At 45.7% G+C, this 27,747-nt stretch overlaps 1 protein-coding gene across 14 annotated transcripts in view; it reads left to right on the top strand.

Annotated features, from left to right (window-relative positions):
• Nucleotides 1-27,747, top strand: part of LOC138979359 (protein argonaute-2-like) — a 95,978-nt gene that overhangs the window by 42,179 nt on the left and 26,052 nt on the right. For 12 of the 14 annotated variants that reach the window (XM_070352055.1, XM_070352061.1, XM_070352063.1 and 9 more), the window contains 4 exons: nucleotides 2,166-2,237; nucleotides 6,795-6,842; nucleotides 20,885-21,007; nucleotides 26,303-26,436. In XM_070352055.1, coding sequence (XP_070208156.1) covers nucleotides 2,166-2,237; nucleotides 6,795-6,842; nucleotides 20,885-21,007; nucleotides 26,303-26,436 — 377 coding nt within the window. Of the gene's footprint in view, nucleotides 1-2,165; nucleotides 2,238-6,794; nucleotides 6,843-20,884; nucleotides 21,008-21,694; nucleotides 21,818-26,302; nucleotides 26,437-27,747 lie in introns of all 14 variants that reach the window. The other 2 variants (XM_070352058.1, XM_070352052.1) reach the window with 1 other exon arrangement.

Raw genomic sequence — 27,747 nt, 5'->3', positions numbered from 1 at the left:
TGACTGCACACTGTGCCAGACAGCTCATGCTAACTGATACAGCCAGTTGTGTGGGGGGCTGAACAGATGTATTGCATTGACTGCTCACTGTGCCAGACAGCTCATGCTAACTGATACAGCAAGTTGTGTAGGGGGCTGAACAGATGTATTGCATTGACTGCACACTGTGCCAGACAGCTCATGCTAACTGATACAGCCAGTTGTGTGGGGGGCTGTGAACAGATGTATTGCATTGACTGCACACTGTGCCAGACAACTCATGCTAACTGATACAGCCAGTTGTGTGGGGGGCTGTGAACAGATGTATTGCATTGACTGCACACTGTGCCAGACAGCTCATGCTAACTGATACAGCCAGTTGTGTAGGGGGCTGAACAGATGTATTGCATTGACTGCACACTGTGCCAGACAGCTCATGCTAACTGATACAGCCAGTTGTGTAGGGGGCTGAACAGATGTATTGCATTGACTGCACACTGTGCCAGACAGCTCATGCTAACTGATACAGCCAGTTGTGTGGGGGGCTGAACAGATGTATTGCATTGACTGCACACTGTGCCAGACAGCTCAGGCTAACTGATACAGCCAGTTGTGTAGGGGGCTGAACAGATGTATTGCATTGACTGCACACTGTGCCAGACAGCTCATGCTAACTGATACAGCCAGTTGTGTAGGGGGCTGAACAGATGTATTGCATTGACTGCACACTGTGCCAGACAGCTCATGCTAACTGATACAGCCAGTTGTGTAGGGGGCTGAACAGATGTATTGCATTGACTGCACACTGTGCCAGACAGCTCATGCTAACTGATACAGCCAGTTGTGTGGGGGGCTGTGAACAGATGTATTGCATTGACTGCACACTGTGCCAGACAGCTCATGCTAACTGATACAGCCAGTTGTGTAGGGGGCTGAACAGATGTATTGCATTGACTGCACACTGTGCAAGACAACTCATGCTAACTGATACAGCCAGTTTTCTGGGAACTCAGTGGGGGAAGAGGGGTGTGGGGCAATAGCACCTTACTATCTTGTGTTCCAACACACACTGTTCATTAACCCCTTGACTGCCTGAAGAATTTAACATACAGGATGACCCAAAAAAAAGAGTACCCAAACAAAACGTTATAAATTGAACAAAAATTAAGCAATCTTCATAAAATTTATTTACACACACAAGTAGCCTCTGCATGATTTGCACAGAAAATTTTAGCGTTCTAGCTTGTCTTTCAGGAAAGTTATGCTCATTCTACAGAACATGCTCCAAATGGCCTCCGCGCCGCTGCAGGCAAACTTGAACTCGCCGCGCAAAGTTATCAATCACCCGCACACACTCCAGTTGCGAGATTCCGCGAATGGTTGTTGTGATGGCTCTCTTGAGTTCTGATTGTCTGTGGGTTGTTCCTGTGACGTAGACGTTGTCTATCAGGAACCCCCAAAGATAGAAATCTGGGGGATTTAAATCCGGGGGAGGCCATTTGGAGCATGTTCCGTAGAATGAGCATAACTTTCCTGAAAGACAAGCTAGAACGCTAAAATTTTCTGTGCAAATCATGCAGAGGCTACTTGTGTGTGTAAATACATTTAATGAAGATTGCTTTATTTTTGTTCAATTTATAACGTTTTGTTTGGGTACTCTTTTTTTTGGGTCACCCTGTACAAGGTAAAACAATTACACCGAAACTGAGAAAATGATCTTCAGGGGAGACAATCAATGAATCAACGGCAATTTACCTATTTGGAATCATGTTACTATTCCTGTTAGTGTACATATGCGTGCGCGAGTGTAGTATGCTTCGTATGGTATTTTTATCTGTTGTCTTATTATTTGTTTTGTCTTTTAATGTGCACCACACTGAAATTTCTCTGTATGAGATAATAAAGTATTCGTATTCGTATTCGTATTCGTATCATGCTGCTCAAAGGCCAATATATAGCGCTTGTTGACCTTGTCAGAGTATTGATTTTTTTATGTTAGCAAAAAAAGTATTGATAAGTATTCTGGCAGTCAAGGGTTTAAAGAATTGCATCTTTTTACTCTACAGATATTTGTGAATTTAGTGAGTCCAATGTCACATCTTTTCAGTGTTCTTGTGGCTAAAGTTGCATGTTGTGACAAAGGTGCTGTCCGACACCTCATCATTATTTTGTTGTTGTTGTTTCAGGTGTGCAACGTGGTGGGAGGTCAGCGCTGCATCAAGAAGCTTACCGACATGCAGACGTCCACCATGATCAAGGTCTCTCAAATAAGTGACCGCTACCCCCAGCATGCTCCCGCCCTGACACTAGCCTCTCTACTTTGACTGGCCCTTTTTCTGTCACACACTTGACTGGCCCTGTTTCTGTCACACACTTGACTGGCCCTGTTTCTGTCACACACTTGACTGGCCCTGTTTCTGTCACACACTTGACTGGCCCTGTTTCTGTCACACACTTGACTGGCCCTGTTTCTGTCACACACTTGACTGGCCCTGTTTCTGTCACACACTTGACTTTGAGTGTTGTTTACTAGGCACTAGCCACTAGGTGTAGAGACAGGAGCATATGGAGGTTTACTGCACAGCAGGCATCAGATAGAAACATTGATGAAGAAAGGATCTAGGACAGCTGTGACCATCAGATAGAAACATTGATGAAGAAAGGACAGCTGTGACCATCAGATAGAAACATTGATGAAGAAAGGACAGCTGTGACCATCAGATAGAAACATTGATGAAGAAAGGACAGCTGTGACCATCAGATAGAAACATTGATGAAGAAAGGACAGCTGTGACCATCAGATAGAAACATTGATGAAGAAAGGATCTAGGACAGCTGTGACCTGTCATTTTAAGACACCGTGACAAAACACTGTCTGAGTGGCACGCTCTTCACATTTTACTGACCGCAATTTAAGGCCAACATTGGCACGGACAGATGTAGCTCTAGGTTCTCGTGCTGGCAATGCTAAATTTAGCTCTGTGGACTTCTACTTTGACAAGGCTTGGTCTCCTGGAGACGGGTGTTCGCCTTTAATGAAGCAAAAGGGAGAGCTTGTCACCAATTAAGGCAATGGGATCTTGTACTTTGTGAAGTGTTCCATTGCCAAGAAGAGCACATGTAAGACACACTGTGTTCCATTTCACTCAACTCTGAAGTTACAATTTGCACGGCATGCTGGGAGTAGCGGCACGCTTACTTGGGCGTGCTCACTGGGGCATGACAGAGAAAAGCCAGGTTGCATGTAGACACTTTCAGTCCCGCGGTTAAAATTGTAGGTATTAAATCACAGGTGAGAAGACTTTGCTGTGGCCAGGTGATAGCTGCGACTAGGTGCCATGCCTGTGTAGCCTGTGTAGCTTGTTGCTGTGTGAAAATACTGACACAAAGGATGATGAGTTGCAAGAGATGGAGTCGTGGAGACCGCTTGCTTGCAGAATAGGCTGTGTGTGTGTGTTTGATTTAAGGGTGTGTGCTAGACTATGCAGGAGGATTACGTACTGCTTGTTAAACAAAGCAGTGACCATCTGTTGCTGTGCTGATACTGTAAAGACATGCACAGTACGCTTACAATCTTAATGCTCGACATTTTGCTTTTTGAAAACCCTCACTTTCAGTGAAGCTAGAATTACTTCTGACTGGTAAGTGTCTTCATAGAATACAAAGTATGACAATTATACCAAAACTGAGAAAATGATCTCCGGGGGTAATATTTAATATAAAGCTGTTTTCCCCTTGTCAGAGTTTTGATTTGTTTTCATGATAGCAAAGTGGGAACCTGATAGGAATTGTGGCGATCAAGGGATTAAGCCTTTTTGCCGTTAAGTGTCTCAACACCACTCGTCCAACCTGTGTGTCTTGTATCACGCAAACCCAGGTAGTGTTAGTCCAGCAGGCAGTGCATAAGGTGTGTGTCTTGTATCACTCAAACCCAGGTAGTGTTAGTCCAGCAGGCAGTGCATAAGGTGTGTGTCTTGTATCACTCAAACCCAGGTAGTGTTAGTCCAGCAGGCAGTGCATAAGGTGTGTGTCTTGTATCACACAAACCCAGGTAGTGTTAGTCCAGCAGGCAGTGCATAAGGTGTGTGTCTTGTATCACTCAAACCCAGGTAGTGTTAGTCCAGCAGGCAGTGCATAAGGTGTGTGTCTTGTATCACTCAAACCCAGGTAGTGTTAGTCCAGCAGGCAGTGCATAAGGTGTGGGTCTTGTATCACACAAACCCAGGTAGTGTTAGTCCAGCAGGCAGTGCATAAGGTGTGTGTCTTGTATCACGCAAACCCAGGTAGTGTTAGTCCAGCAGGCAGTGCATAAGGTGTGTGTCTTGTATCACTCAAACCCAGGTAGTGTTAGTCCAGCAGGCAGTGCATAAGGTGTGTGTCTTGTATCACGCAAACCCGGGTAGTGTTAGTCCAGCAGGCAGTGCATAAGGTGTGGGTCTTGTATCACACAAACCTAGGTAGTGTTAGTCCAGCAGGCAGTGCATAAGGTGTGTGTCTTGTATCACACAAACCCAGGTAGTGTTAGTCCAGCAGGCAGTGCATAAGGTGTGGGTCTTGTATCACGCAAACCCAGGTAGTGTTAGTCCAGCAGGCAGTGCATAAGGTGTGTGTCTTGTATCACGCAAACCCAGGTAGTGTTAGTCCAGCAGGCAGTGCATAAGGTGTGGGTCTTGTATCACACAAACCCAGGTAGTGTTAGTCCAGCAGGCAGTGCATAAGGTGTGGGTCTTGTATCACACAAACCCGGGTAGTGTTAGTCCAGCAGGCAGTGCATAAGGTGTGTGTCTTGTATCACACAAACCCAGGTAGTGTTAGTCCAGCAGGCAGTGCATAAGGTGTGTGTCTTGTATCACACAAACCCAGGTAGTGTTAGTCCAGCAGGCAGTGCATAAGGTGTGTGTCTTGTATCACACAAACCCAGGTAGTGTTAGTCCAGCAGGCAGTGCATAAGGTGTGTGTCTTGTATCACACAAACCCAGGTAGTGTTAGTCCAGCAGGCAGTGCATAAGGTGTGTGTCTTGTATCACACAAACCCAGGTAGTGTTAGTCCAGCAGGCAGTGCATAAGGTGTGTGTCTTGTATCACTCAAACCCAGGTAGTGTTAGTCCAGCAGGCAGTGCATAAGGTGTGGGTCTTGTATCACTCAAACCCAGGTAGTGTTAGTCCAGCAGGCAGTGCATAAGGTGTGTGTCTTGTATCACACAAACCCAGGTAGTGTTAGTCCAGCAGGCAGTGCATAAGGTGTGTGTCTTGTATCACTCAAACCCAGGTAGTGTTAGTCCAGCAGGCAGTGCATAAGGTGTGTGTCTTGTATCACTCAAACCCAGGTAGTGTTAGTCCAGCAGGCAGTGCATAAGGTGTGTGTCTTGTATCACGCAAACCCAGGTAGTGTTAGTCCAGCAGGCAGTGCATAAGGTGTGGGTCTTGTATCACTCAAACCCAGGTAGTGTTAGTCCAGCAGGCAGTGCATAAGGTGTGTGTCTTGTATCACGCAAACCCAGGTAGTGTTAGTCCAGCAGGCAGTGCATAAGGTGTGGGTCTTGTATCACACAAACCCAGGTAGTGTTAGTCCAGCAGGCAGTGCATAAGGTGTGGGTCTTGTATCACACAAACCCAGGTAGTGTTAGTCCAGCAGGCAGTGCATAAGGTGTGTGTCTTGTATCACACAAACCCAGGTAGTGTTAGTCCAGCAGGCAGTGCATAAGGTGTATGTCTTGTATCACACAAACCCAGGTAGTGTTAGTCCAGCAGGCAGTGCATAAGGTGTGTGTCTTGTATCACTCAAACCCAGGTAGTGTTAGTCCAGCAGGCAGTGCATAAGGTGTGTGTCTTGTATCACGCAAACCCAGGTAGTGTTAGTCCAGCAGGCAGTGCATAAGGTGTGTGTCTTGTATCACACAAACCCAGGTAGTGTTAGTCCAGCAGGCAGTGCATAAGGTGTGGGTCTTGTATCACACAAACCCAGGTAGTGTTAGTCCAGCAGGCAGTGCATAAGGTGTGTGTCTTGTATCACGCAAACCCAGGTAGTGTTAGTCCAGCAGGCAGTGCATAAGGTGTGTGTCTTGTATCATGCAAACCCAGGTAGTGTTAGTCCAGCAGGCAGTGCATAAGGTGTGTGTCTTGTATCACTCAAACCCAGGTAGTGTTAGTCCAGCAGGCAGTGCATAAGGTGTGGGTCTTGTATCACACAAACCCAGGTAGTGTTAGTCCAGCAGGCAGTGCATAAGGTGTGTGTCTTGTATCACTCAAACCCAGGTAGTGTTAGTCCAGCAGGCAGTGCATAAGGTGTGTGTCTTGTATCACTCAAACCCAGGTAGTGTTAGTCCAGCAGGCAGTGTATAAGGTGTGTGTCTTGTATCACTCAAACCCAGGTAGTGTTAGTCCAGCAGGCAGTGTATAAGGTGTGTGTCTTGTATCACACAAACCCAGGTAGTGTTAGTCCAGCAGGCAGTGTATAAGGTGTGTGTCTTGTATCACACAAACCCAGGTAGTGTTAGTCCAGCAGGCAGTGCATAAGGTGTGTGTCTTGTATCACTCAAACCCAGGTAGTGTTAGTCCAGCAGGCAGTGCATAAGGTGTGTGTCTTGTATCACGCAAACCCAGGTAGTGTTAGTCCAGCAGGCAGTGCATAAGGTGTGTGTGTTGTGTGTAAGGTAAGACTAGTTGTATGTTATTGTTTGTTCCCCCAATGATTGTACAGCGCTTTGAGCCGGGTTTTACCCTGGATATATTCGCTTTATAAATATTATGCATTATTATTATGATGATTATTGTTGTGAGTAAGGTGAGACTAACAGTGTGTTGTGTGACTGCAGGCAACAGCCAGGTCAGCCCCGGACAGGGAGAAGGAAATCAACAACCTGGTAAGTTCTCTTCACTCTTATTCCACCTTCATTTATTTCTTTCAAAGCTTAGACACAACAAAATGATGTCTCATAGAATTTCAATTTGAAGTTAAATGGTTCCAACCATCAAACTAGTAATGTAAAAAAAAAAAAAATCGATTCATAACATTAATTTTGATATTTTACACTTAACTTGACAGGCAGATACAGCTTAAAGATGATTGATCTATTATCTGTCTTAACTGCACAAGCTGGATCTGTGTAGAGCTGGTATCTGTGTAGAGCTGAGCTATTCAAGGCCCTTAACTCTTTTGATGCCACATGTATTGTTAACATTGTGTTGCTTCAGTTTGTGTTTAAACATTGTGTGTGTGGCTTGGGACAGTGGTTGTGGGTCATGATGTAACAGCACAGCGTGGAGTGCTGTAAACAAGCCAGCCTTACTGCCTAGCTGTCATGACGCGTGTCTCTGTGCAAACTGTACTTGCTGCTACCTGACATATGGCTGTCATCCCTTGGCAGTCCTAAGTATTTAGTTTAACAAAGTGAAATGAAAAATCAGAACATGCAATGTATAAGAATGATAGCGAATCTAGGAATGGTCTCCAGGGGAAGCAATGATCTTGGGTCAGTCCAAAGGGCAATATACAGCGGTTGCTTCCCTTGGCAGAATATTGCTATTTTGTGATCAAATAAATACCTGGTACCGTGACAGGCAAGGGGTGAAGCACAGCGTCATGTGTTTGGACAAGCTGCAGACATTTGTCAAGTGTAAAACATGACATGGAATAAGAGTGTAAAGACAGTGTACTTTGTGGAGAGAACTAAAGACAGTGTACTTTGTGGAGAGAAGTAAAGACAGTGTACTTTGTGGAGAGAACTAAAGACAGTGTACTTTGTGGAGAGAACTAAAGACAGTGTACTTTGTGGAGACAACTAAAGACAGTGTACTTTGTGGAGAGAACTAAAGACAGTGTACTTTGTGGAGAACTAAAGACAGTGTACTTTGTGGAGAGAACTAAAGACAGTGTACTTTGTGGAGAGAACTAAAGACAGTGTACTTTGTGGAGAGAACTAAAGACAGTGTACTTTGTGGAGAGAACTAAAGACAGTGTACTTTGTGGAGAACTAAAGACAGTGTACTTTGTGGAGAACTAAAGACAGTGTACTTTGTGGAGACAACTAAAGACAGTGTACTTTGTGGAGAGAACTAAAGACAGTGTACTTTGTGGAGAGAACTAAAGACTGTACTTTGTGGAGAACTAAAGACAGTGTACTTTGTGGAGAGAACTAAAGACAGTGTACTTTGTGGAGAGAACTAAAGACAGTGTACTTTGTGGAGACAACTAAAGACAGTGTACTTTGTGGAGAGAACTAAAGACAGTGTACTTTGTGGAGAGAACTAAAGACAGTGTACTTTGTGGAGAGAACTAAAGACAGTGTACTTTGTGGAGAGAACTAAAGACAGTGTACTTTGTGGAGAGAACTAAAGACAGTGTACTTTGTGGAGAACTAAAGACAGTGTACTTTGTGGAGAGAACTAAAGACAGTGTACTTTGTGGAGAGAACTAAAGACAGTGTACTTTGTGGAGAGAACTAAAGACAGTGTACTTTGTGGAGAACTAAAGACAGTGTACTTTGTGGAGAGAACTAAAGACTGTACTTTGTGGAGAGAACTAAAGACAGTGTACTTTGTGGAGAGAACTAAAGACAGTGTACTTTGTGGAGAGAACTAAAGACAGTGTACTTTGTGGAGAGAACTAAAGACAGTGTACTTTGTGGAGAGAACTAAAGACAGTGTACTTTGTGGAGAGAACTAAAGACAGTGTACTTTGTGGAGAGAACTAAAGACAGTGTACTTTGTGGAGAGAACTAAAGACAGTGTACTTTGTGGAGAACTAAAGACGGTGTACTTTGTGGAGAGAACTAAAGACAGTGTACTTTGTGGAGAGAACTAAAGACAGTGTACTTTGTGGAGAGAAGTAAAGACAGTGTACTTTGTGGAGAGAACTAAAGACAGTGTACTTTGTGGAGAGAACTAAAGACAGTGTACTTTGTGGAGAACTAAAGACAGTGTACTTTGTGGAGAGAACTAAAGACAGTGTACTTTGTGGAGAGAACTAAAGACAGTGTACTTTGTGGAGAGAACTAAAGACAGTGTACTTTGTGGAGAACTAAAGACGGTGTACTTTGTGGAGAGAACTAAAGACAGTGTACTTTGTGGAGAGAACTAAAGACAGTGTACTTTGTGGAGAACTAAAGACAGTGTACTTTGTGGAGAACTAAAGACAGTGTACTTTGTGGAGAGAACTAAAGACAGTGTACTTTGTGGAGAACTAAAGACAGTGTACTTTGTGGAGAGAACTAAAGACAGTGTACTTTGTGGAGAGAACTAAAGACAGTGTACTTTGTGGAGAGAACTAAAGACAGTGTACTTTGTGGAGAGAACTAAAGACAGTGTACTTTGTGGAGAACTAAAGACAGTGTACTTTGTGGAGAGAACTAAAGACAGTGTACTTTGTGGAGAACTAAAGACAGTGTACTTTGTGGAGAGAACTAAAGACAGTGTACTTTGTGGAGAGAACTAAAGACAGTGTACTTTGTGGAGAGAACTAAAGACAGTGTACTTTGTGGAGACAACTAAAGACAGTGTACTTTGTGGAGAGAACTAAAGACAGTGTACTTTGTGGAGAGAACTAAAGACAGTGTACTTTGTGGAGAGAACTAAAGACAGTGTACTTTGTGGAGAGAACTAAAGACAGTGTACTTTGTGGAGAACTAAAGACAGTGTACTTTGTGGAGAGAACTAAAGACAGTGTACTTTGTGGAGAGAACTAAAGACAGTGTACTTTGTGGAGAGAACTAAAGACAGTGTACTTTGTGGAGAGAACTAAAGACAGTGTACTTTGTGGAGAGAACTAAAGACAGTGTACTTTGTGGAGAGAACTAAAGACAGTGTACTTTGTGGAGAGAACTAAAGACAGTGTACTTTGTGGAGAGAACTAAAGACAGTGTACTTTGTGGAGAGAACTAAAGACAGTGTACTTTGTGGAGAGAACTAAAGACAGTGTACTTTGTGGAGAGAACTAAAGACAGTGTACTTTGTGGAGAGAACTAAAGACAGTGTACTTTGTGGAGAGAACTAAAGACAGTGTACTTTGTGGAGAGAACTAAAGACAGTGTACTTTGTGGAGAGAACTAAAGACAGTGTACTTTGTGGAGAGAACTAAAGACAGTGTACTTTGTGGAGAGAACTAAAGACAGTGTACTTTGTGGAGAACTAAAGACAGTGTACTTTGTGGAGAACTAAAGACAGTGTACTTTGTGGAGAACTAAAGACAGTGTACTTTGTGGAGACAACTAAAGACAGTGTACTTTGTGGAGAGAACTAAAGACAGTGTACTTTGTGGAGAGAACTAAAGACAGTGTACTTTGTGGAGAGAACTAAAGACAGTGTACTTTGTGGAGAGAACTAAAGACAGTGTACTTTGTGGAGAGAACTAAAGACAGTGTACTTTGTGGAGAGAACTAAAGACAGTGTACTTTGTGGAGAACTAAAGACAGTGTACTTTGTGGAGAGAACTAAAGACAGTGTACTTTGTGGAGAGAACTAAAGACAGTGTACTTTGTGGAGAGAACTAAAGACAGTGTACTTTGTGGAGAGAACTAAAGACAGTGTACTTTGTGGAGAGAACTAAAGACAGTGTACTTTGTGGAGAACTAAAGACAGTGTACTTTGTGGAGAGAACTAAAGACAGTGTACTTTGTGGAGAGAACTAAAGACAGTGTACTTTGTGGAGAGAAGTAAAGACAGTGTACTTTGTGGAGAACTAAAGACAGTGTACTTTGTGGAGAGAACTAAAGACAGTGTACTTTGTGGAGACAACTAAAGACAGTGTACTTTGTGGAGAGAACTAAAGACAGTGTACTTTGTGGAGAGAACTAAAGACAGTGTACTTTGTGGAGAGAACTAAAGACAGTGTACTTTGTGGAGAGAACTAAAGACAGTGTACTTTGTGGAGAGAACTAAAGACAGTGTACTTTGTGGAGAGAACTAAAGACAGTGTACTTTGTGGAGAGAACTAAAGACAGTGTACTTTGTGGAGAGAACTAAAGACAGTGTACTTTGTGGAGAGAACTAAAGACAGTGTACTTTGTGGAGAGAAGTAAAGACAGTGTACTTTGTGGAGAGAACTAAAGACAGTGTACTTTGTGGAGAACTAAAGACAGTGTACTTTGTGGAGAACTAAAGACAGTGTACTTTGTGGAGAACTAAAGACAGTGTACTTTGTGGAGACAACTAAAGACAGTGTACTTTGTGGAGAGAACTAAAGACAGTGTACTTTGTGGAGAACTAAAGACAGTGTACTTTGTGGAGAGAACTAAAGACAGTGTACTTTGTGGAGAGAACTAAAGACAGTGTACTTTGTGGAGAACTAAAGACAGTGTACTTTGTGGAGAGAACTAAAGACAGTGTACTTTGTGGAGAACTAAAGACAGTGTACTTTGTGGAGAGAAGTAAAGACAGTGTACTTTGTGGAGAACTAAAGACAGTGTACTTTGTGGAGAGAACTAAAGACAGTGTACTTTGTGGAGACAACTAAAGACAGTGTACTTTGTGGAGAGAACTAAAGACAGTGTACTTTGTGGAGAGAACTAAAGACAGTGTACTTTGTGGAGAACTAAAGACAGTGTACTTTGTGGAGAGAACTAAAGACAGTGTACTTTGTGGAGAGAACTAAAGACAGTGTACTTTGTGGAGAGAACTAAAGACAGTGTACTTTGTGGAGAGAACTAAAGACAGTGTACTTTGTGGAGAGAACTAAAGACAGTGTACTTTGTGGAGAACTAAAGACAGTGTACTTTGTGGAGAGAACTAAAGACAGTGTACTTTGTGGAGAACTAAAGACAGTGTACTTTGTGGAGAACTAAAGACAGTGTACTTTGTGGAGAGAACTAAAGACAGTGTACTTTGTGGAGACAACTAAAGACAGTGTACTTTGTGGAGAGAACTAAAGACAGTGTACTTTGTGGAGAGAACTAAAGACAGTGTACTTTGTGGAGAGAACTAAAGACAGTGTACTTTGTGGAGAGAACTAAAGACAGTGTACTTTGTGGAGAACTAAAGACAGTGTACTTTGTGGAGAACTAAAGACAGTGTACTTTGTGGAGAACTAAAGACAGTGTACTTTGTGGAGAGAACTAAAGACAGTGTACTTTGTGGAGAGAACTAAAGACAGTGTACTTTGTGGAGAGAACTAAAGACAGTGTACTTTGTGGAGAGAACTAAAGACAGTGTACTTTGTGGAGAACTAAAGACAGTGTACTTTGTGGAGAGAACTAAAGACAGTGTACTTTGTGGAGAGAACTAAAGACAGTGTACTTTGTGGAGAGAACTAAAGACAGTGTACTTTGTGGAGAACTAAAGACAGTGTACTTTGTGGAGAGAAGAGTAATGCCTGTGTTGCCATGGAGAAACACAAGAGAAACAGGCGGTGGACAGGGGTGGACATAGCAGGTACAGTTTGCACACGGACCGGTCCATGTAGCCTTCCTGTGAAGGACTGTATCTCTATGACTGTATGCATAATCACGATTAACTGTTGACTCTCAAACTTTCAGGCGTTGAGGGCGGCTGTGTACTGTGTCCCAGTTGCTGTGTACTGTGTCCCAGTTACTGTGTAATGTGTCCTGATGTGTACTGTGTCCCAGTTACTGTGTAATGTGTCCTGATGTGTACTGTGTCCCAGTTACTGTGTAATGTGTCATGATGTGTACTGTGTCCCAGTTGCTGTGTACTGTGTCATGATGTGTACTGTGTCACGGCAGTGTAGCGTGTTGCTGTGTGTTGATATTGTTGATTCTCTCTGTGTGTGACAGTGTGTCCCCATAGACCTAGCCGTACTGTGTAGCAGCTCAAGTCAGACACATTCCACTTGTTCCACACGATGTAACATTAACAGCTATTGTGTTTTCAGCGTAGCAATAGGGTCCGATATTTAGACGAGACAAGTATAATGCCGACAAGTCGAAGACGAGTCGCATTATACTTGTTCGAGTCTAAATATCGGACCCTATTGCTACGCTGAAAATACAATAGCGATTATATAGCTGTTCTGACCTTTATTTGTTGTTCCAAACTTACAAAATGACAGTTTTTGCGTCGATGCGTTGATCTCAGGTTTTGATAGCAGACGCCGTTTCTTATGCGCATTAGTTTTGCGCAGGCGCCACACTGACTTTGGAAAAAAAAATCGATTTGACAACACAGCTGTGTCCGCTGGACCCGAAAAGCAACAGCTAACTAACTAACCAACACAGCTGTTAAACAGCTTTTTATCAGTTCATTCGTATACAACAAAAAGAAGTTTGAGTTTTTTAATTTTGAACAAGACTACTTATGAAGAAGACCAAAACACAACATCAACGGAAAACTAGAAACAACTGAAGAACTAGGATGCAACAAGGGGAGGAAAAGAGAACAGCTAATCCGTACAAAGCGAGCAGACGGCAGCGACGTTTTCAGTTTGGGTGAATGGCATTTATACTTGTCTCGTCATGAAGCGAATTTTTCAACCTCAGTTATAAACGACTACATGAATGTTAGTGTCATGGGTTGTACATCAATACTTCAGAGGGGAAGTGGGGTATTTAGTGTGGAGTTACGAGATAAGAAAAGCCGAATGCGAAAATTTGTGTCAGTCGGCAACTGTGAACTAAGCTCACAGGCACACAAAAACGGCTGTTCCGTTGTACTCCCCTGTTTGTACTACATCTTTCGACTTTGGGCATTTTGTGGTGTTTAGGGACAGAAAATAATAGGTTTAGTCCTGTTTCATCGGGAAGTTAGCAGAAAAGGGTATGCTATCGACATTTGTAAAGCTGAAAAACATTCCCGAGAAGAATTTCAAGTTGTCAGTGTATGCTGTTGTCGATCAGTGAAACATCGTGTGGTACAGGTGGGTCAACCGGAACCATGCGTCTTTGTTATTGACAATATGCTTTTGGATATTGAGAAAAATGGCCGACTTCCGTAGCATTATGCTTTGATGATCGGAAGAGACCATCCAATCACAGCCCCCGAATTCCCCCACGTGTTCATCAGAATAGCTATATAGCTCTGTAATCAAACTGCTGCTCTCTACATCTCAACATGTTTCACCTAGCAAGGAAGGGCTTTTCTCTGCCACACCATGTAACATAGCTCTGTAATCAACCTGCTGCTCTCTAGCTCTCAACATGTTTCACCAAGCAAGGAAGGGCTTTTCTCTGCCACACAATGTAACGTAGCTCTGTAATCAACCTGCTGCTCTCTAGCTCAACATGTTTCACCAAGCAAGGAAGGGCTTTTCTCTGCCACACCATGTAACTTAGCTCTGTAATCAACCTGCTGCTCTCTAGCTCAACATGTTTCACCAAGCAAGGAAGGGCTTTTCTCTGCCACACGATGTAACATAGCTCTGTAATCAACCTGCTGCTCTCTAGCTCTCAACATGTTTCACCAAGCAAGGAAGGGCTTTTCTCTGCCACACCATGTAACTTAGCTCTGTAATGAACCTGCTGCTCTCTAGCTCTCAACATGTTTCACCAAGCAAGGAAGGGCTTTTCTCTGCCACACCATGTAACGTAGCTCTGTAATCAACCTGCTGCTCTCTAGCTCTCAACATGTTTCACCTAGCAAGGAAGGGCTTTTCTCTGCCACACCATGTAACATAGCTCTGTAATCAACCTGCTGCTCTCTAGCTCTCAACATGTTTCACCAAGCAAGGAAGGGCTTTTCTCTGCCACACCATGTAACTTAGCTCTGTAATGAACCTGCTGCTCTCTAGCTCTCAACATGTTTCACCAAGCAAGGAAGGGCTTTTCTCTGCCACACCATGTAACGTAGCTCTGTAATCAACCTGCTGCTCTCTAGCTCTCAACATGTTTCACCAAGCAAGGAAGGATCTTAGCAAGGAAGGGCTTTTCTCTGCCACACGATGCAGTGAGAAGCGTTGTACACTGGACTACATGATGGACATTGTCACAAGTAGCACTGGTTTAAGTGGAATGTGTGTGGGCTTGAGCATAGCACCACTGATGGCTTGCGTGGGGTCAGTGTTAGTGTAAGATAGCGCAGAGTCAGATACAGGATGCCGGTCACTGTGGCGGACTGCTTGTGGAGACAGTGGCCAGGTAACGTGTAGAGACAGTGGCCAGGTAACGTGTAGAGACAGTGGCCAGGTAACGTGTAGAGAAAGTGGCCAGGTAACGGCCAGGTAAGGCGCTGGCTGCAAAACAGGCTGACAATTCACACTGACACTCATGTTGTGATTGCTCATTTCTCATCATAAAACAAGAATATGTCTTTTGTATTAAAACAAAAAAGAAGAAGAAAAAAGGCATCGTATGCAATTTGCAAATAAATCATTTGATTGAAGAAAAATAGTTTGAGAGACAGAAAATTTGGGTCTGAATTTGACAGACACTTTTTCACAATTGTTCTGGCTAACTGTTCTGTATATATATATATAAAGCTAGGCTTTTGCTTGTATTTTGAACTTATAACAATGCCCTTTTTATTCTTTCTTTTTTTTAAATACTGGCAGCATGCTCATTCCCTTAAACTGTAATTGTTTTCTCTCTTTCAGATACAATGAAGATGATTGTTCTGAGCAATGCTGTCATTATTTTGATATAAGTGTTTTTCATTTGCTTGTCAGTGTTGTTCCCAGACACAGAAAAGAAAAGGCCAGTTGGACTTGGTATCAAAATATATCGGTCAAAATGTCCTTAGTGTGAACAAGTTGTGTCAAAAGATATTGGGCGTGTCAACATTGTTGGACATTGGATTGACCTGGGGTCAGGAACAATGTGTCAGATGAAAACAGAATGCTTTATGACCGCCCACCGAGGTCTGGAAACAGAATGCTTAATGACCGCCCACCGAGGTCTGGGATGAAAACAGAATGCTTAATGACCGCCCACCGAGGTCTGGGATGAAAACAGAATGTTTAATGACCGCCCACCGAGGTCTGGGAACAGCACTGGCTTGTTGTTAAGGGCAGAGGTTAGTGTTTGAAAGTTGCGTTGAGGAGAGGTCAAGCCAGCAGTCATAGTCATACATAGTCATATGCCGGGGACTGCTCTCTTGTCTGTGTCACCGTCACGTGTTGTGTTGGCTCCATCACCATTGTCATGTCACCGTCATGTGTTTGTTGACAGTGTGTCAGTATTGTCATGTGTCCCTTGACTGTCAGTGATGTTGACAGTGTGTCAGTATTGTCATGTGTCCCTTGACTGTCAGTGATGCTGACATTGTTGACAGTGTGTCAGTATTGTCATGTGTCCCTTGACTGTCTGTGATGCTGACATTGTTGACAGTGTGTCAGTATTGTCATGTGTCCCTTGACTGTCTGTGATGCTGACAGTGTGTCAGTATTGTCATGTGTCCCTTGACTGTCTGTGATGCTGACATTGTTGACAGTGTGTCAGTATTGTCATGTGTCCCTTGACTGTCTGTGATGCTGACATTGTTGACAGTGTGTCAGTATTGTCATGTGTCCCTTGACTGTCTGTGATGCTGACAGTGTGTCAGTATTGTCATGTGTCCCTTGACTGTCTGTGATGCTGACATTGTTGACAGTGTGTCAGTATTGTCATGTGTCCCTTGACTGTCTGTGATGCTGACATTGTTGACAGTGTGTCAGTATTGTCATGTGTCCCTTGACTGTCAGTGATGTTGACAGTGTGTCAGTATTGTCATGTGTCCCTTGACTGTCAGTGATGCTGACATTGTTGACAGTGTGTCAGTATTGTCATGTGTCCCTTGACTGTCAGTGATGTTGACAGTGTGTCAGTATTGTCATGTGTCCCTTGACTGTCAGTGATGCTGACATTGTCTTTACAGTGGAACCCCCCTTTAAGAACTGAAAATAAAATGTGAAGAAATCCGGTCTTGAATAAGAGGGAGTCTGAAAATAGAGGTACATTTTCAGACTCCATGAAGAGAAAACGATAAAGGAGGTCTAGACAGGGAGAGGTCTTGACAGGGAGAGGTCTAGACAGGGAGAGGTCTTGACAGGGAGAGGTCTTGACAGGGAGAGGTAGACAGGGAGAGGTCTTGACAGGGAGAGGTCTTGACAGGGAGAGGTCTAGACAGGGAGAGGTCTAGACAGGGAGAGGTCTAGACAGGGAGAGGTCTTGACAGGGAGAGGTCTAGACAGGGAGGAAGTCTAGACAGGGAGAGGTCTAGACAGGGAGAGGTCTAGACAGGGAGAGGTCTAGACAGGGAGAGGTCTTGACAGGGAGAGGTCTTGACAGGGAGAGGTCTAGACAGGGAGAGGTCTAGACAGGGAGAGGTCTAGACAGGGAGGAAGTCTAGACAGGGAGAGGTCTAGACAGGGAGAGGTCTAGACAGGGAGAGGTCTTGACAGGGAGAGGTCTAGACAGGGAGAGGTCTTGACAGGGAGAGGTCTAGACAGGGAGAGGTCTAGACAGGGAGAGGTCTTGACAGGGAGAGGTCTAGACAGGGAGAGGTCTAGACAGGGAGAGGTCTTGACAGGGAGAGGTCTAGACAGGGAGAGGTCTAGACAGGGAGAGGTCTAGACAGGGAGAGGTCTTGACAGGGAGAGGTCTTGACAGGGAGAGGTCTTGACAGGGAAAGGTCTAGACAGGGAGAGGTCTAGACAGGGAGAGGTCTAGACAGGGAGAGGTCTTGACAGGGAGAGGTCTTGACAGGGAGAGGTCTAGACAGGGAGAGGTCTAGACAGGGAGGAAGTCTAGACAGGGAGAGGTCTAGACAGGGAGAGGTCTAGACAGGGAGAGGTCTTGACAGGCAGAGGTCTAGACAGGGAGAGGTCTTGACAGGGAGAGGTCTTGACAGGGAGAGGTCTAGACAGGGAGAGGTCTTGACAGGGAGAGGTCTTGACAGGGAGAGGTCTAGACAGGGAGAGGTCTTGACAGGGAGAGGTCTTGACAGGGAGAGGTCTAGACAGGGAGAGGTCTTGACAGGGAGAGGTCTTGACAGGGAGAGGTCTAGACAGGGAGAGGTCTTGACAGGGAGAGGTCTTGACAGGGAGAGGTCTTGACAGGGAAAGGTCTAGACAGGGAGAGGTCTAGACAGGGAGAGGTCTAGACAGGGAGAGGTCTAGACAGGGAGAGGTCTAGACAGGGAGGAAGTCTCAAGTCAGGGTCTTAAAGGGGGGTTCCACTGTGTCATCGCCACCTGTCCTTCCCAGTGCCCATCGCCACCTGTCCTTCCCAGTGCCCATCGCCACCTGTCCTTCCCAGTGCCCATCGCCACCTGTCCTTCCCAGTGCCCATCGCCACCTGTCCTTCCCAGTGCCCATCGCCACCTGTCCTTCCCAGTGCTCATCGCCACCTGTCCTTCCCAGTGCTCATCGCCACCTGTCCTTCCCAGTGCCCATCGCCACCTGTCCTTCCCAGTGCTCATCGCCACCTGTCCTTCCCAGTGCCCATCGCCACCTGTCCTTCCCAGTGCCCATCGCCACCTGTCCTTCCCAGTGCCCATCGCCACCTGTCCTTCCCAGTGCCCATCGCCACCTGTCCTTCCCAGTGCTCATCGCCACCTGTCCTTCCCAGTGCCCATCGCCACCTGTCCTTCCCAGTGCTCATCGCCACCTGTCCTTCCCAGTGCCCATCGCCACCTGTCCTTCCCAGTGCCCATCGCCACCTGTCCTTCCCAGTGCCCATCGCCACCTGTCCTTCCCAGTGCCCATCGCCACCTGTCCTTCCCAGTGCCCATCGCCACCTGTCCTTCCCAGTGCCCATCGCCACCTGTCCTTCCCAGTGCCCATCGCCACCTGTCCTTCCCAGTGCTCATCGCCACCTGTCCTTCCCAGTGCCCATCGCCACCTGTCCTTCCCAGTGCCCATCGCCACCTGTCCTTCCCAGTGCCCATCGCCACCTGTCCTTCCCAGTGCCCATCGCCACCTGTCCTTCCCAGTGCTCATCGCCACCTTTCCTTCCCAGTGCTCATCGCCACCTGTCCTTCCCAGTGCTCATCGCCACCTGTCCTTCCCAGTGCTCATCGCCACCTGTCCTTCCCAGTGCTCATCGCCACCTGTCCTTCCCAGTGCTCATCGCCACCTGTCCTTCCCAGTGCTCATCGCCACCTGTCCTTCCCAGTGCTCATCGCCACCTGTCCTTCCCAGTGCTCATCGCCACCTGTCCTTCCCAGTGCCCATCGCCACCTGTCCTTCCCAGTGCTCATCGCCACCTGTCCTTCCCAGTGCTCATCGCCACCTGTCCTTCCCAGTGCCCAAAGCAACTACTTCCTGAACCCTACCCCCCACCCCCACCCCCACCCCCCTCCACTTCTCTGTGTCATTATGAGTTTCCTTGTGGGGCTGTGTCCTTGCTTGTTGGATTGCATTGTTTTGCACCCATCACAAGACCTCTCCATGTCTCTCTCTGTGCAAGTTGTGGTGTGTCACCCATCACAAGACCTCTCCATGTCTCTCTCTATGCAAGTTGTGGTGTGTGTCACCCATCACAAGACCTCTCCATGTCTCTCTCTATGCAAGTTGTGGTGTGTCACCCATCACAAGACCTCTCCATGTCTCTCTCTATGCAAGTTGTGGTGTGTGTCACCCATCACAAGACCTCTCCATGTCTCTCTCTATGCAAGTTGTGGTGTGTGTCATTCATTGTCAGCTTGTCCTTTCTCTGTGCTTGTTGTGTGTGTCAAGTGTCTTCCCAAACATGCCATGATAAAGGACTGACATGAAATGTTTGTGTGTATGAAAAGAGAGATGGGTTGTAGTTCTACATGAAATGTGTGTGTTTGTACGAACAGAGAGATGGGTTGTAGTTCTACATGAAATGTGTGTGTTTGTACGAACAGAGAGATGGGTTGTAGTTCTACATGAAATGTGTGTGTTTGTACGAACAGAGAGATGGGTTGTAGTTCTACATGAAATGTGTGTGTTTGTACGAACAGAGAGATGGGTTGTAGTTGTAATCATGATGTCAATGGGAAGAAAGCAGTGTTAATCAATGGCTCTGACAAACTAGACATTATTAGCAGACCACAATATTCAATGGCTTTCCCAAAGTATAACTAATATTTCAAACCAGAGTACTCGATAGCTTTCCCAAAGTATAACTAATATTTCAAACCAGAGTACTCGATAGCTTTGACAAAGTGTAGCTTGAACTAATATATATATAGCAGAGCAGAGTACTCAATAGCTTTGACTAAGTATAACTAATATTACCAGACCACAGTACTGGAGAACTAACAGAGTAGCCATGGACTGCACAGTGCTACCTGCCATCTCAGCCCCTGTGGTGAAAGGACACCTGCCATTAGAGGACATTGGCATTGTTCTGTGATGGCAGGAAGCACTGTAGGGAGCCCTCTGTACTCAGCTTCTCCCTCTCTACCTTCAGCTTCAGTAACTCCAGTCCAGCTTGGCAGTAATCATCATTCAATGTTGCGTCATCAAATCCACTACTGCTGGGACAGAACCCAAGAGGACTGCAAGAGGAATTTAGTTCAATTTAATTTTTTTTTAAATAAGAACATGCAAGGTATAACAATTACACCAAATCTGAGGAAATGGTCATCATCTTGCTGCTCTTCAGAGTATTTATTTTGTTTGAAGGCAAACGATGTACATCATACCTAGTGTGACAGTCAAGGGGTTACATATACAACATTTAGGACAACTTGGGTATTATTACACTCGCTCTTCAACACATGCAAACAGCACAAGGCAGAACACACACACGCTCTCTCTCTGTCAGTCTTTCTCTCTCTCTCTCTCTCTCTCTCTCTCTGTCAGTCTTTCTCTCTCTATCTTACTCTCACTCTCGCTCACTCATTTACCCTGTGTGTAAAAAGAAGAAATGTTGACAAATCTAGAGGTTGAAAAGAGAGGTGGTGAGTGAAGGCTGTGGTTGTGGAGGTGGGAGACATGTGTTATGAGATGTGTGTTATGTTGAGAGGTGGAATGTTATGGCTATGTGTTGAGAGGTGGGATGTTATGGCTATGTGTGCTGATTTGGCCTGGCTTGGTCTCTCCTCATGTCCTGCTCACTCTGGACCGCACCAGGTGTCCAAAGCCGACTTCAATAACGACCCCTACCTGCGAACGTTTGACATCAATGTCGATTCCCAAATGACCGAGGTCAAAGGTCGTGTCCTGCCCGTGCCCAGGCTGCAGTACGGCGGGCGGGTAGGCATGCTTGTTTTACCTCCTCCTCCTCCCTCCCTACACCTGTTTTATTCCTCTACCTGTCGCTCCCTTTGTCTTGTCCTGTCTGCTTTAGTCTCTTACACTCGGTGTCTTCATTCTGCGTTACACTCGGTGTCTTCATTCTGCGTTGTCCTTGTCTTGTTCTTTTGCAGTGGTCAGCGTATCTCCTGATTTGGTTTTGTCCTTGCAAAGCTCTGAAATGCACGCGCCCGTAGCAAAAAAAATAATTGTCTGATTTGAGTTTTGGCAACAGATATTCCGGGATGAGACTTTGAAGCATTTGACGTTGCTTCCTTTTGAAAATGATGCCAGTGCCTGAATAGCGCACTGTAAAGAAAGAAAAGTCAATGGTAGGGGCGATGAGGATTGCGGTGCCGTTTTCAGAGCTTGTTGTCACGTCCCTGCTAGCGGGCTACGACAGGGGTCAGAGCAAATCACGTGTAGGTGAGGGGCAGAGTTCTTTCCCTTTAGCACCAACGACAAGCATCGTCATCCCGCTAACACACAAATCTTGCAGCCAGTTGGGGCAAACCCAGCCAGAGAGTTTATAGGAAAAGCCAGCCGAGTTGGGGAAAAGCCGGCGAAGAAAAGCCTGTGTTGCGAGACAGAGGTGCAGAATACTGATGTTGATTGTTGCCCTGTGTGGCGCCCCCTATGTGTGGCTAGGTGCGCAAGGCCAATTTCAATGCGGACCCCTACCTCCAAACGTTTGGCATCAGCATTAGCACTCAGATGATGGAGGTGGAGGGCAGAGTTTTGAACGCACCCAAATTGCAGTACGGAGGGAGGGTAAGCTATCACCTTACATTTCACTACCACCTTGATTTGCACGTCTTTAACTTTTAACTTTGATTTTTTTTCCATCAACACCTAGAGTTTATTTGAGTTATGCCCCCTGTTGATGGTTTGTGAGTGGTGCAGTACTGAGAGTGAAATGAAAACGTGGAGTGAATTGTTGACTTGATCCGTTGGTGACAGAGTTGTGAGGTTAACGCCTGCACTGCCGTACACTCCACCTGCCACGCCACGCCACTGTCGTACACGCCACTGTCCAGCTTCTTGGGCTTCAGGTGTCTGCAAAGTTGGGTGTCAACTGCAATTGTGGAAGGATTAAAATGTTTGGTGTTAACTGCAATTGTGGAAGGATTAAAATGTTTGGTGTTAACTGGAATTGTGGAAGGATTGAAATGTTTGGTGTTAACTGGAATTGTGGAAGGATTGAAATGTTGATAGTTTGTGGAGCAGGGCACACGTAGAGTGTTGTAGATGAGGAGTGAGACTAGTGCTTTGTGTGTGTGTGGGGGGGGGGGGGGGTAGCTGGGTGCTCAGCATGTGTAGCGTGTTTGGTTCACACCATTTCCAGCCAATAAAAAGCCACATTTTTTTGTAAATTAAAAAAAACAAGCTTAAATAGTAAATTTAAAAAAATTAACCGACCTACCGACCCGAGTTTTTTTCCTGATGCGAGTTATGCCAGGTGTTACAATTGTGTCAACCAAGACAAGAGTTAGGAATGACAGCTACATGTATAGATGTGGGTTGTACGGCCAGATTCTACAGTGCGCTTGGGAATGTACATAATGGGACTTGGCTGTGGAGGTGGGTTTTAGTGTGTTTGTCAGTGTGTGATGTTGTGTTGGTCAGTATGTGTGGTGGGTGGCAGGTGGTGTCAGGCAGTGAAGGTATTGAGTGGTGTAGGTGTCACTTCTCTACTGGGTGCTCAACGTGTGTTCCCCTGACTTGTTGTGCATGTTGGACAGTCTGTGTACAGTGAAGTCTCTCTTGGCATCAGTATGCGTCTAGTAGAGTGTGTCAATTATAAAATGTATGTAGAACGTCTGTCAAATAGATGTCTGCAGTAGAGTTTGTCAATAGGAAATAAGTGTGTCGGGTCTATATGCATTGTGGAAGAGTGTCAAATACTCTTGCTTTTAGTGAGTCAAACTTTCTCACGTGACATAGGCCAGTCACTATTGAGGGGTGTGTCTGAATACCGTGGGCAAGGAGCATGTGTGGAAAGCTTGCCTCACTAAAAGAGTATTCACTCTTTGACAAGCCGTTCAAACCCTACCGAGTTATTTCCAGAGTTTGTCAGGTATCATGTGCCAGCAGTGGTGTGTACTGTGTGATGTTGCCAGGCAGCCTATCTGTCTTGTCATTCCTCTTTGGTCTCCTCATTCCTCTTTTGTCTCCTTCATTCTTTTCACTTGCTGTCTCGGGATGGTTTTAGCGCTATTCTTCTCATATTGGAAACTCTTTAGCATGTATTGAATTCTCTCTCTCTCTCTCTCTCTCTCTCTCTCTCTCTCTCTCTCTCTCTCTCTCTCTCTCTCTCTCTCTCTCTCTCTCTCTCTCTCTCTCTCTCTCTCTCTCTCTCTCAGTGAGTGTGTTTCTGTGTGTGTGTGTGTTAAAAGATCGTCTGTTTAGTTGCAGTCTTGTCCTCTCAAGTTTGGTTGGCTTTACATCTGTTCTTTTCTGTCCATGTCTGAAGATGCTGTGACACTGTGTTCTGAGCTGAATGAGTTGCCAGATGTAGATATATATATATAATGTATTTGTTGAATAAGAGACAGAGACTCCACTGTACACATGTCTTTAGCTATTGTCTGTCTTCTGCATGGCTGCCTGTTCTCTGGTCACTTCTGTCAGTCAGTGGTCACTTCTGTCAGTCAGTGGTCACTTCTGTCAGTCAGTGGTCACTTCTGTCAGTCAGTGGTCACTTCTGTCAGTCAGTGGTCACTTCTGTCAGTCAGTGGTCACTTCTGTCAGTCAGTGGTCACTTCTGTCAGTCAGTGGTCACTTCTGTCAGTCAGTGGTCACTTCTGTCAGTCAGTGGTAACTTCTGTCAGTCAGTGGTCACTTCTGTCAGTCAGTGGTCACTTCTGTCAGTCAGTGGTCACTTCTGTCAGTCAGTGGTCACTTCTGTCAGTCAGTGGGTACTTCTGTCAGTCAGTGGTCATACCGTCTTCTCTTATTGTGTCGCTCACTTCTGTCAGTCAGTGGTCATACCATCTTCTCTTATTGTGTCGCTCTCTTTTCACCCTTCTCCGTCAATCAGGTAAGGTTACTGTCTTGCTCTGCTGTTACCGTTCTCTATCAATCAGGTAATGTTATTGTCTTGCTGTGGCCATTCTCTATGACTGGGGTAATGTTATTGCTCTGCTGGGCTAGTCACACAGTACAACATGCAGGCACGTAAGTAGAACATGCTTCAACTTGAAGAGGTAAGAGTGTTGCATGTATTGAACTTCAGCTGTCAACCATGCCTTTTCTTATTTCTTTTTTTTGGAGGGGGTGGGGGTAATGGCAGAATGATGGCTTTCAGCTGAACTGCATACCATACCATGTGATGGAAATCCTGGTCAGCTTGACTGCATACCATACCATGTGATGGAAATCCTGGTTAGCTTGACTGCAAATGTCCAACTTGGTTTGATCCACAGTAACTTGATTGGAGAAGAGAAAAATGCTGTTACCACCATTTAAAATAAAGTAACAGAACGTTGATTCTAATGCTTGTATGTGTTACAGCAAGTATTGTTATTGTTTATTTCAAGGTAATGTTCCTTTGAGTACAGATAGAGTGACCACAAAAAAACCATTTCAGCAAAGTTTACTTTTTCTCATTAGTAGGTTGTGCCCAACAAACTGTAGAATGCAAGGTTGGGTTATTGGTTGGTGTGCATAGAATAAGACTAGGACAGAGATAAGACTAGGACAGAGATAAGACTAGGACAGAGATAAGACTAGGACAGAGACAAGACTAGGACAGAGATAAGACTAGGACAGAGATAAGACTAGGACAGAGATAAGACTAGGACAGAGATAAGACTAGGACAGAGACAAGACTAGGACAGAGACAAGACTAGGACAGAGATAAGACTAGGACAGAGACAAGACTAGGACAGAGACAAGACTAGGACAGAGATAAGACTAGGACAGAGATAAGACTAGGACAGAGACAAGACTAGGACAGAGACAAGACTAGGACAGAGATAAGACTAGGACAGAGACAAGACTAGGACAGAGACAAGACTAGGACAGAGACAAGACTAGGACAGAGACAAGACTAGGACAGAGATAAGACTAGGACAGAGACAAGACTAGGACAGAGACAAGACTAGGACAGAGACAAGACTAGGACAGAGACAAGACTAGGACAGAGACAAGACTAGGACAGAGATAAGACTAGGACAGAGATAAGACTAGGACAGAGATAAGACTAGGACAGAGATAAGACTAGGACAGAGACAAGACTAGGACAGAGATAAGACTAGGACAGAGACAAGACTAGGACAGAGACAAGACTAGGACAGAGATAAGACTAGGACAGAGATAAGACTAGGACAGAGATAAGACTAGGACAGAGATAAGACTAGGACAGAGATAAGACTAGGACAGAGACAACTGAGATTTGGTTTGAGGTTTAGGAATGAGATGAGAAGGGTTTAGCTTTGTAGTGCTGAAGAAAGGCTAAGTTTCTCTGTGGAGGGAGAAGGGTTTAGCTTTGTAGTGCTGAAGAAAGGCTAAGTTTCTCTGTGGAGGGAGAAGGGTTTAGCTTTGTAGTGCTGAAGAAAGGCTAAATTTCTCTGTGGAGGGAGAAGGGTTTAGCTTTGTAGTGCTGAAGAAGGGCTAAGTTTCTCTGTGGGGGGAGAAGGGTTTAGCTTTGTAGTGCTGAAGAAAGGCTAAGTTTCTCTGTGGAGGGAGAAGGGTTTAGCTTTGTAGTGCTGAAGAAAGGCTAAGTTTCTCTGTGGGGGGAGAAGGGTTTAGCTTTGTAGTGCTGAAGAAAGGCTAAGTTTCTCTGTGGAGGGAGAAGGGTTTAGCTTTGTAGTGCTGAAGAAAGGCTAAGTTTCTCTGTGGAGGGAGAAGGGTTTAGCTTTGTAGTGCTGAAGAAAGGCTAAGTTTCTCTGTGGGGGGAGAAGGGTTTAGCTTTGTAGTGCTGAAGAAAGGCTAAGTTTCTCTGTGGAGGGAGAAGGGTTTAGCTTTGTAGTGCTGAAGAAAGGCTAAATTTCTCTGTGGAGGGAGAAGGGTTTAGCTTTGTAGTGCTGAAGAAAGGCTAAGTTTCTCTGTGGAGGGAGAAGTGGGGTGGGTCAGATGTAGATACAACGTAGAGTATTCATGATCTGGATAGCCAGACTGTTAGCCACTCTTCACACAAGTCACACTTAATCAAGATGGTGATGAAGGGGTGGGGGGGGGGGGGGCATAAGGGGTGACGGTGATATGTATATCAGCGTGTTGGGCGTGGAGTCAGCATGGTGTGGTGTTGTGCAGACCAAGGCGCAGGCGGTGCCCAACCAGGGCGTGTGGGACATGCGCGGCAAGCAGTTCTATTACGGCATCGAGATCCGGGTCTGGGCCATCGCTTGCTTCGCCCCCCAGCGCAACGTCAGGGAGGATGCCCTCAGGTGGGTTGGTGGGGTCACATTGCTGTGGAGGACTGGATGGCTCTGATTTGTAATGCTCATTTTTGACTGGTTACCCACCCCCCGAACATCTGGCCCTTAGGACAACTCCCCACTCCCAGGACAACCCCCCTAGGACAACTCCCCACTCCCAGGACAACCCCCCTAGGACAACTCCCCACTCCCAGGACAACCCCCCTAGGACAACTCCCCACTCCCAGGACAACCCCCCTAGGACAACTGCACCCCCACCAAGCCACCCCACCCCCCTTCCAACAACAGCCCCCCTCCCCTACAACTGCCGCTCCCTCAGGACACCTGCCCCCTAAGACAAACCGCCCCCTAAAATGTATGCCCCCCTAGGACAACCATCCCCAAGGACAACTGCACCCTAGATATGCTGCTGTTGAGAATAGGACCCTAACCCTAACCCCCAAGGACATATGCCACCACCACCCCCTCCCCCCCTATGACAACTGGCCCCTGAGAATATGCCCTCCAAAGCATATACCCCACTGAGAATATGCCCCCCAGGACAACTGCCCCTTGGGACAACTGCCCCCTGATAATATACCCCCCAGGACAACTGCCCCCTGATAATATACCCCCCAGGACAACTGCCCCCTCATAATATACCCCCCGGGACAACTGCCCCCTGATAATATACCCCCCAGGACAACTGCCCCCTGATAATATACCCCCCAAGACAACTGCCCCCTGATAATATACCCCCCCCCCCCCAAGACAACTGCCCCCTGATAATATACCCCCCAGGACAACTGCCCCCTGATAATATACCCCCCAGGACAACTGCCCCTTAGGACAACTGCCCCTTGAGAATATACCTGCTCCCCCTCTGAGAATATGCCCCTTAGGACAACTGCCCCGTGAGAATATTCCCCTTAAGAGAGCTGCCCCCTGAGAATATGCCCCCTTAGGACAACTGCCCCGTGAGAATATTCCCCCTAGGACAAATGCCCCCTGAGAATATGCCCCCTAGGACAAATGCCCCCTGAGAATATGCCCCTGGGTCATTAGCCCTCTGGGTTTGTAGGTTTGATTGTTGTGCTGGTTTTGTCTGTTGAATGTCAATAAAGAAAGCTACATGAACGTGTAGTGTGACGTTCAGTCACTGTTGGTCAGCGTCAATAAAGAAAGCTACATGAACGTGTAGTGTGACGTTCAGTCACTGTTGGTCAGCGTCAATAAAGAAAGCTACATGAACGTGTAGTGTGACGTTCAGTCACTGTTGGTCAGCGTCAATAAAGAAAGCTACATGAATGTGTAGTGTGACGTTCAGTCACTGTTGGTCAG

The sequence above is a fragment of the Littorina saxatilis genome, linkage group LG11 (genome assembly GCF_037325665.1).
Source record: "Littorina saxatilis isolate snail1 linkage group LG11, US_GU_Lsax_2.0, whole genome shotgun sequence".
Taxonomy (NCBI): Eukaryota; Metazoa; Mollusca; class Gastropoda; order Littorinimorpha; family Littorinidae; genus Littorina; species Littorina saxatilis.
Note: the sequence above shows the minus strand (reverse complement) of the source record. Positions and strands in the feature narration are given on the sequence as shown.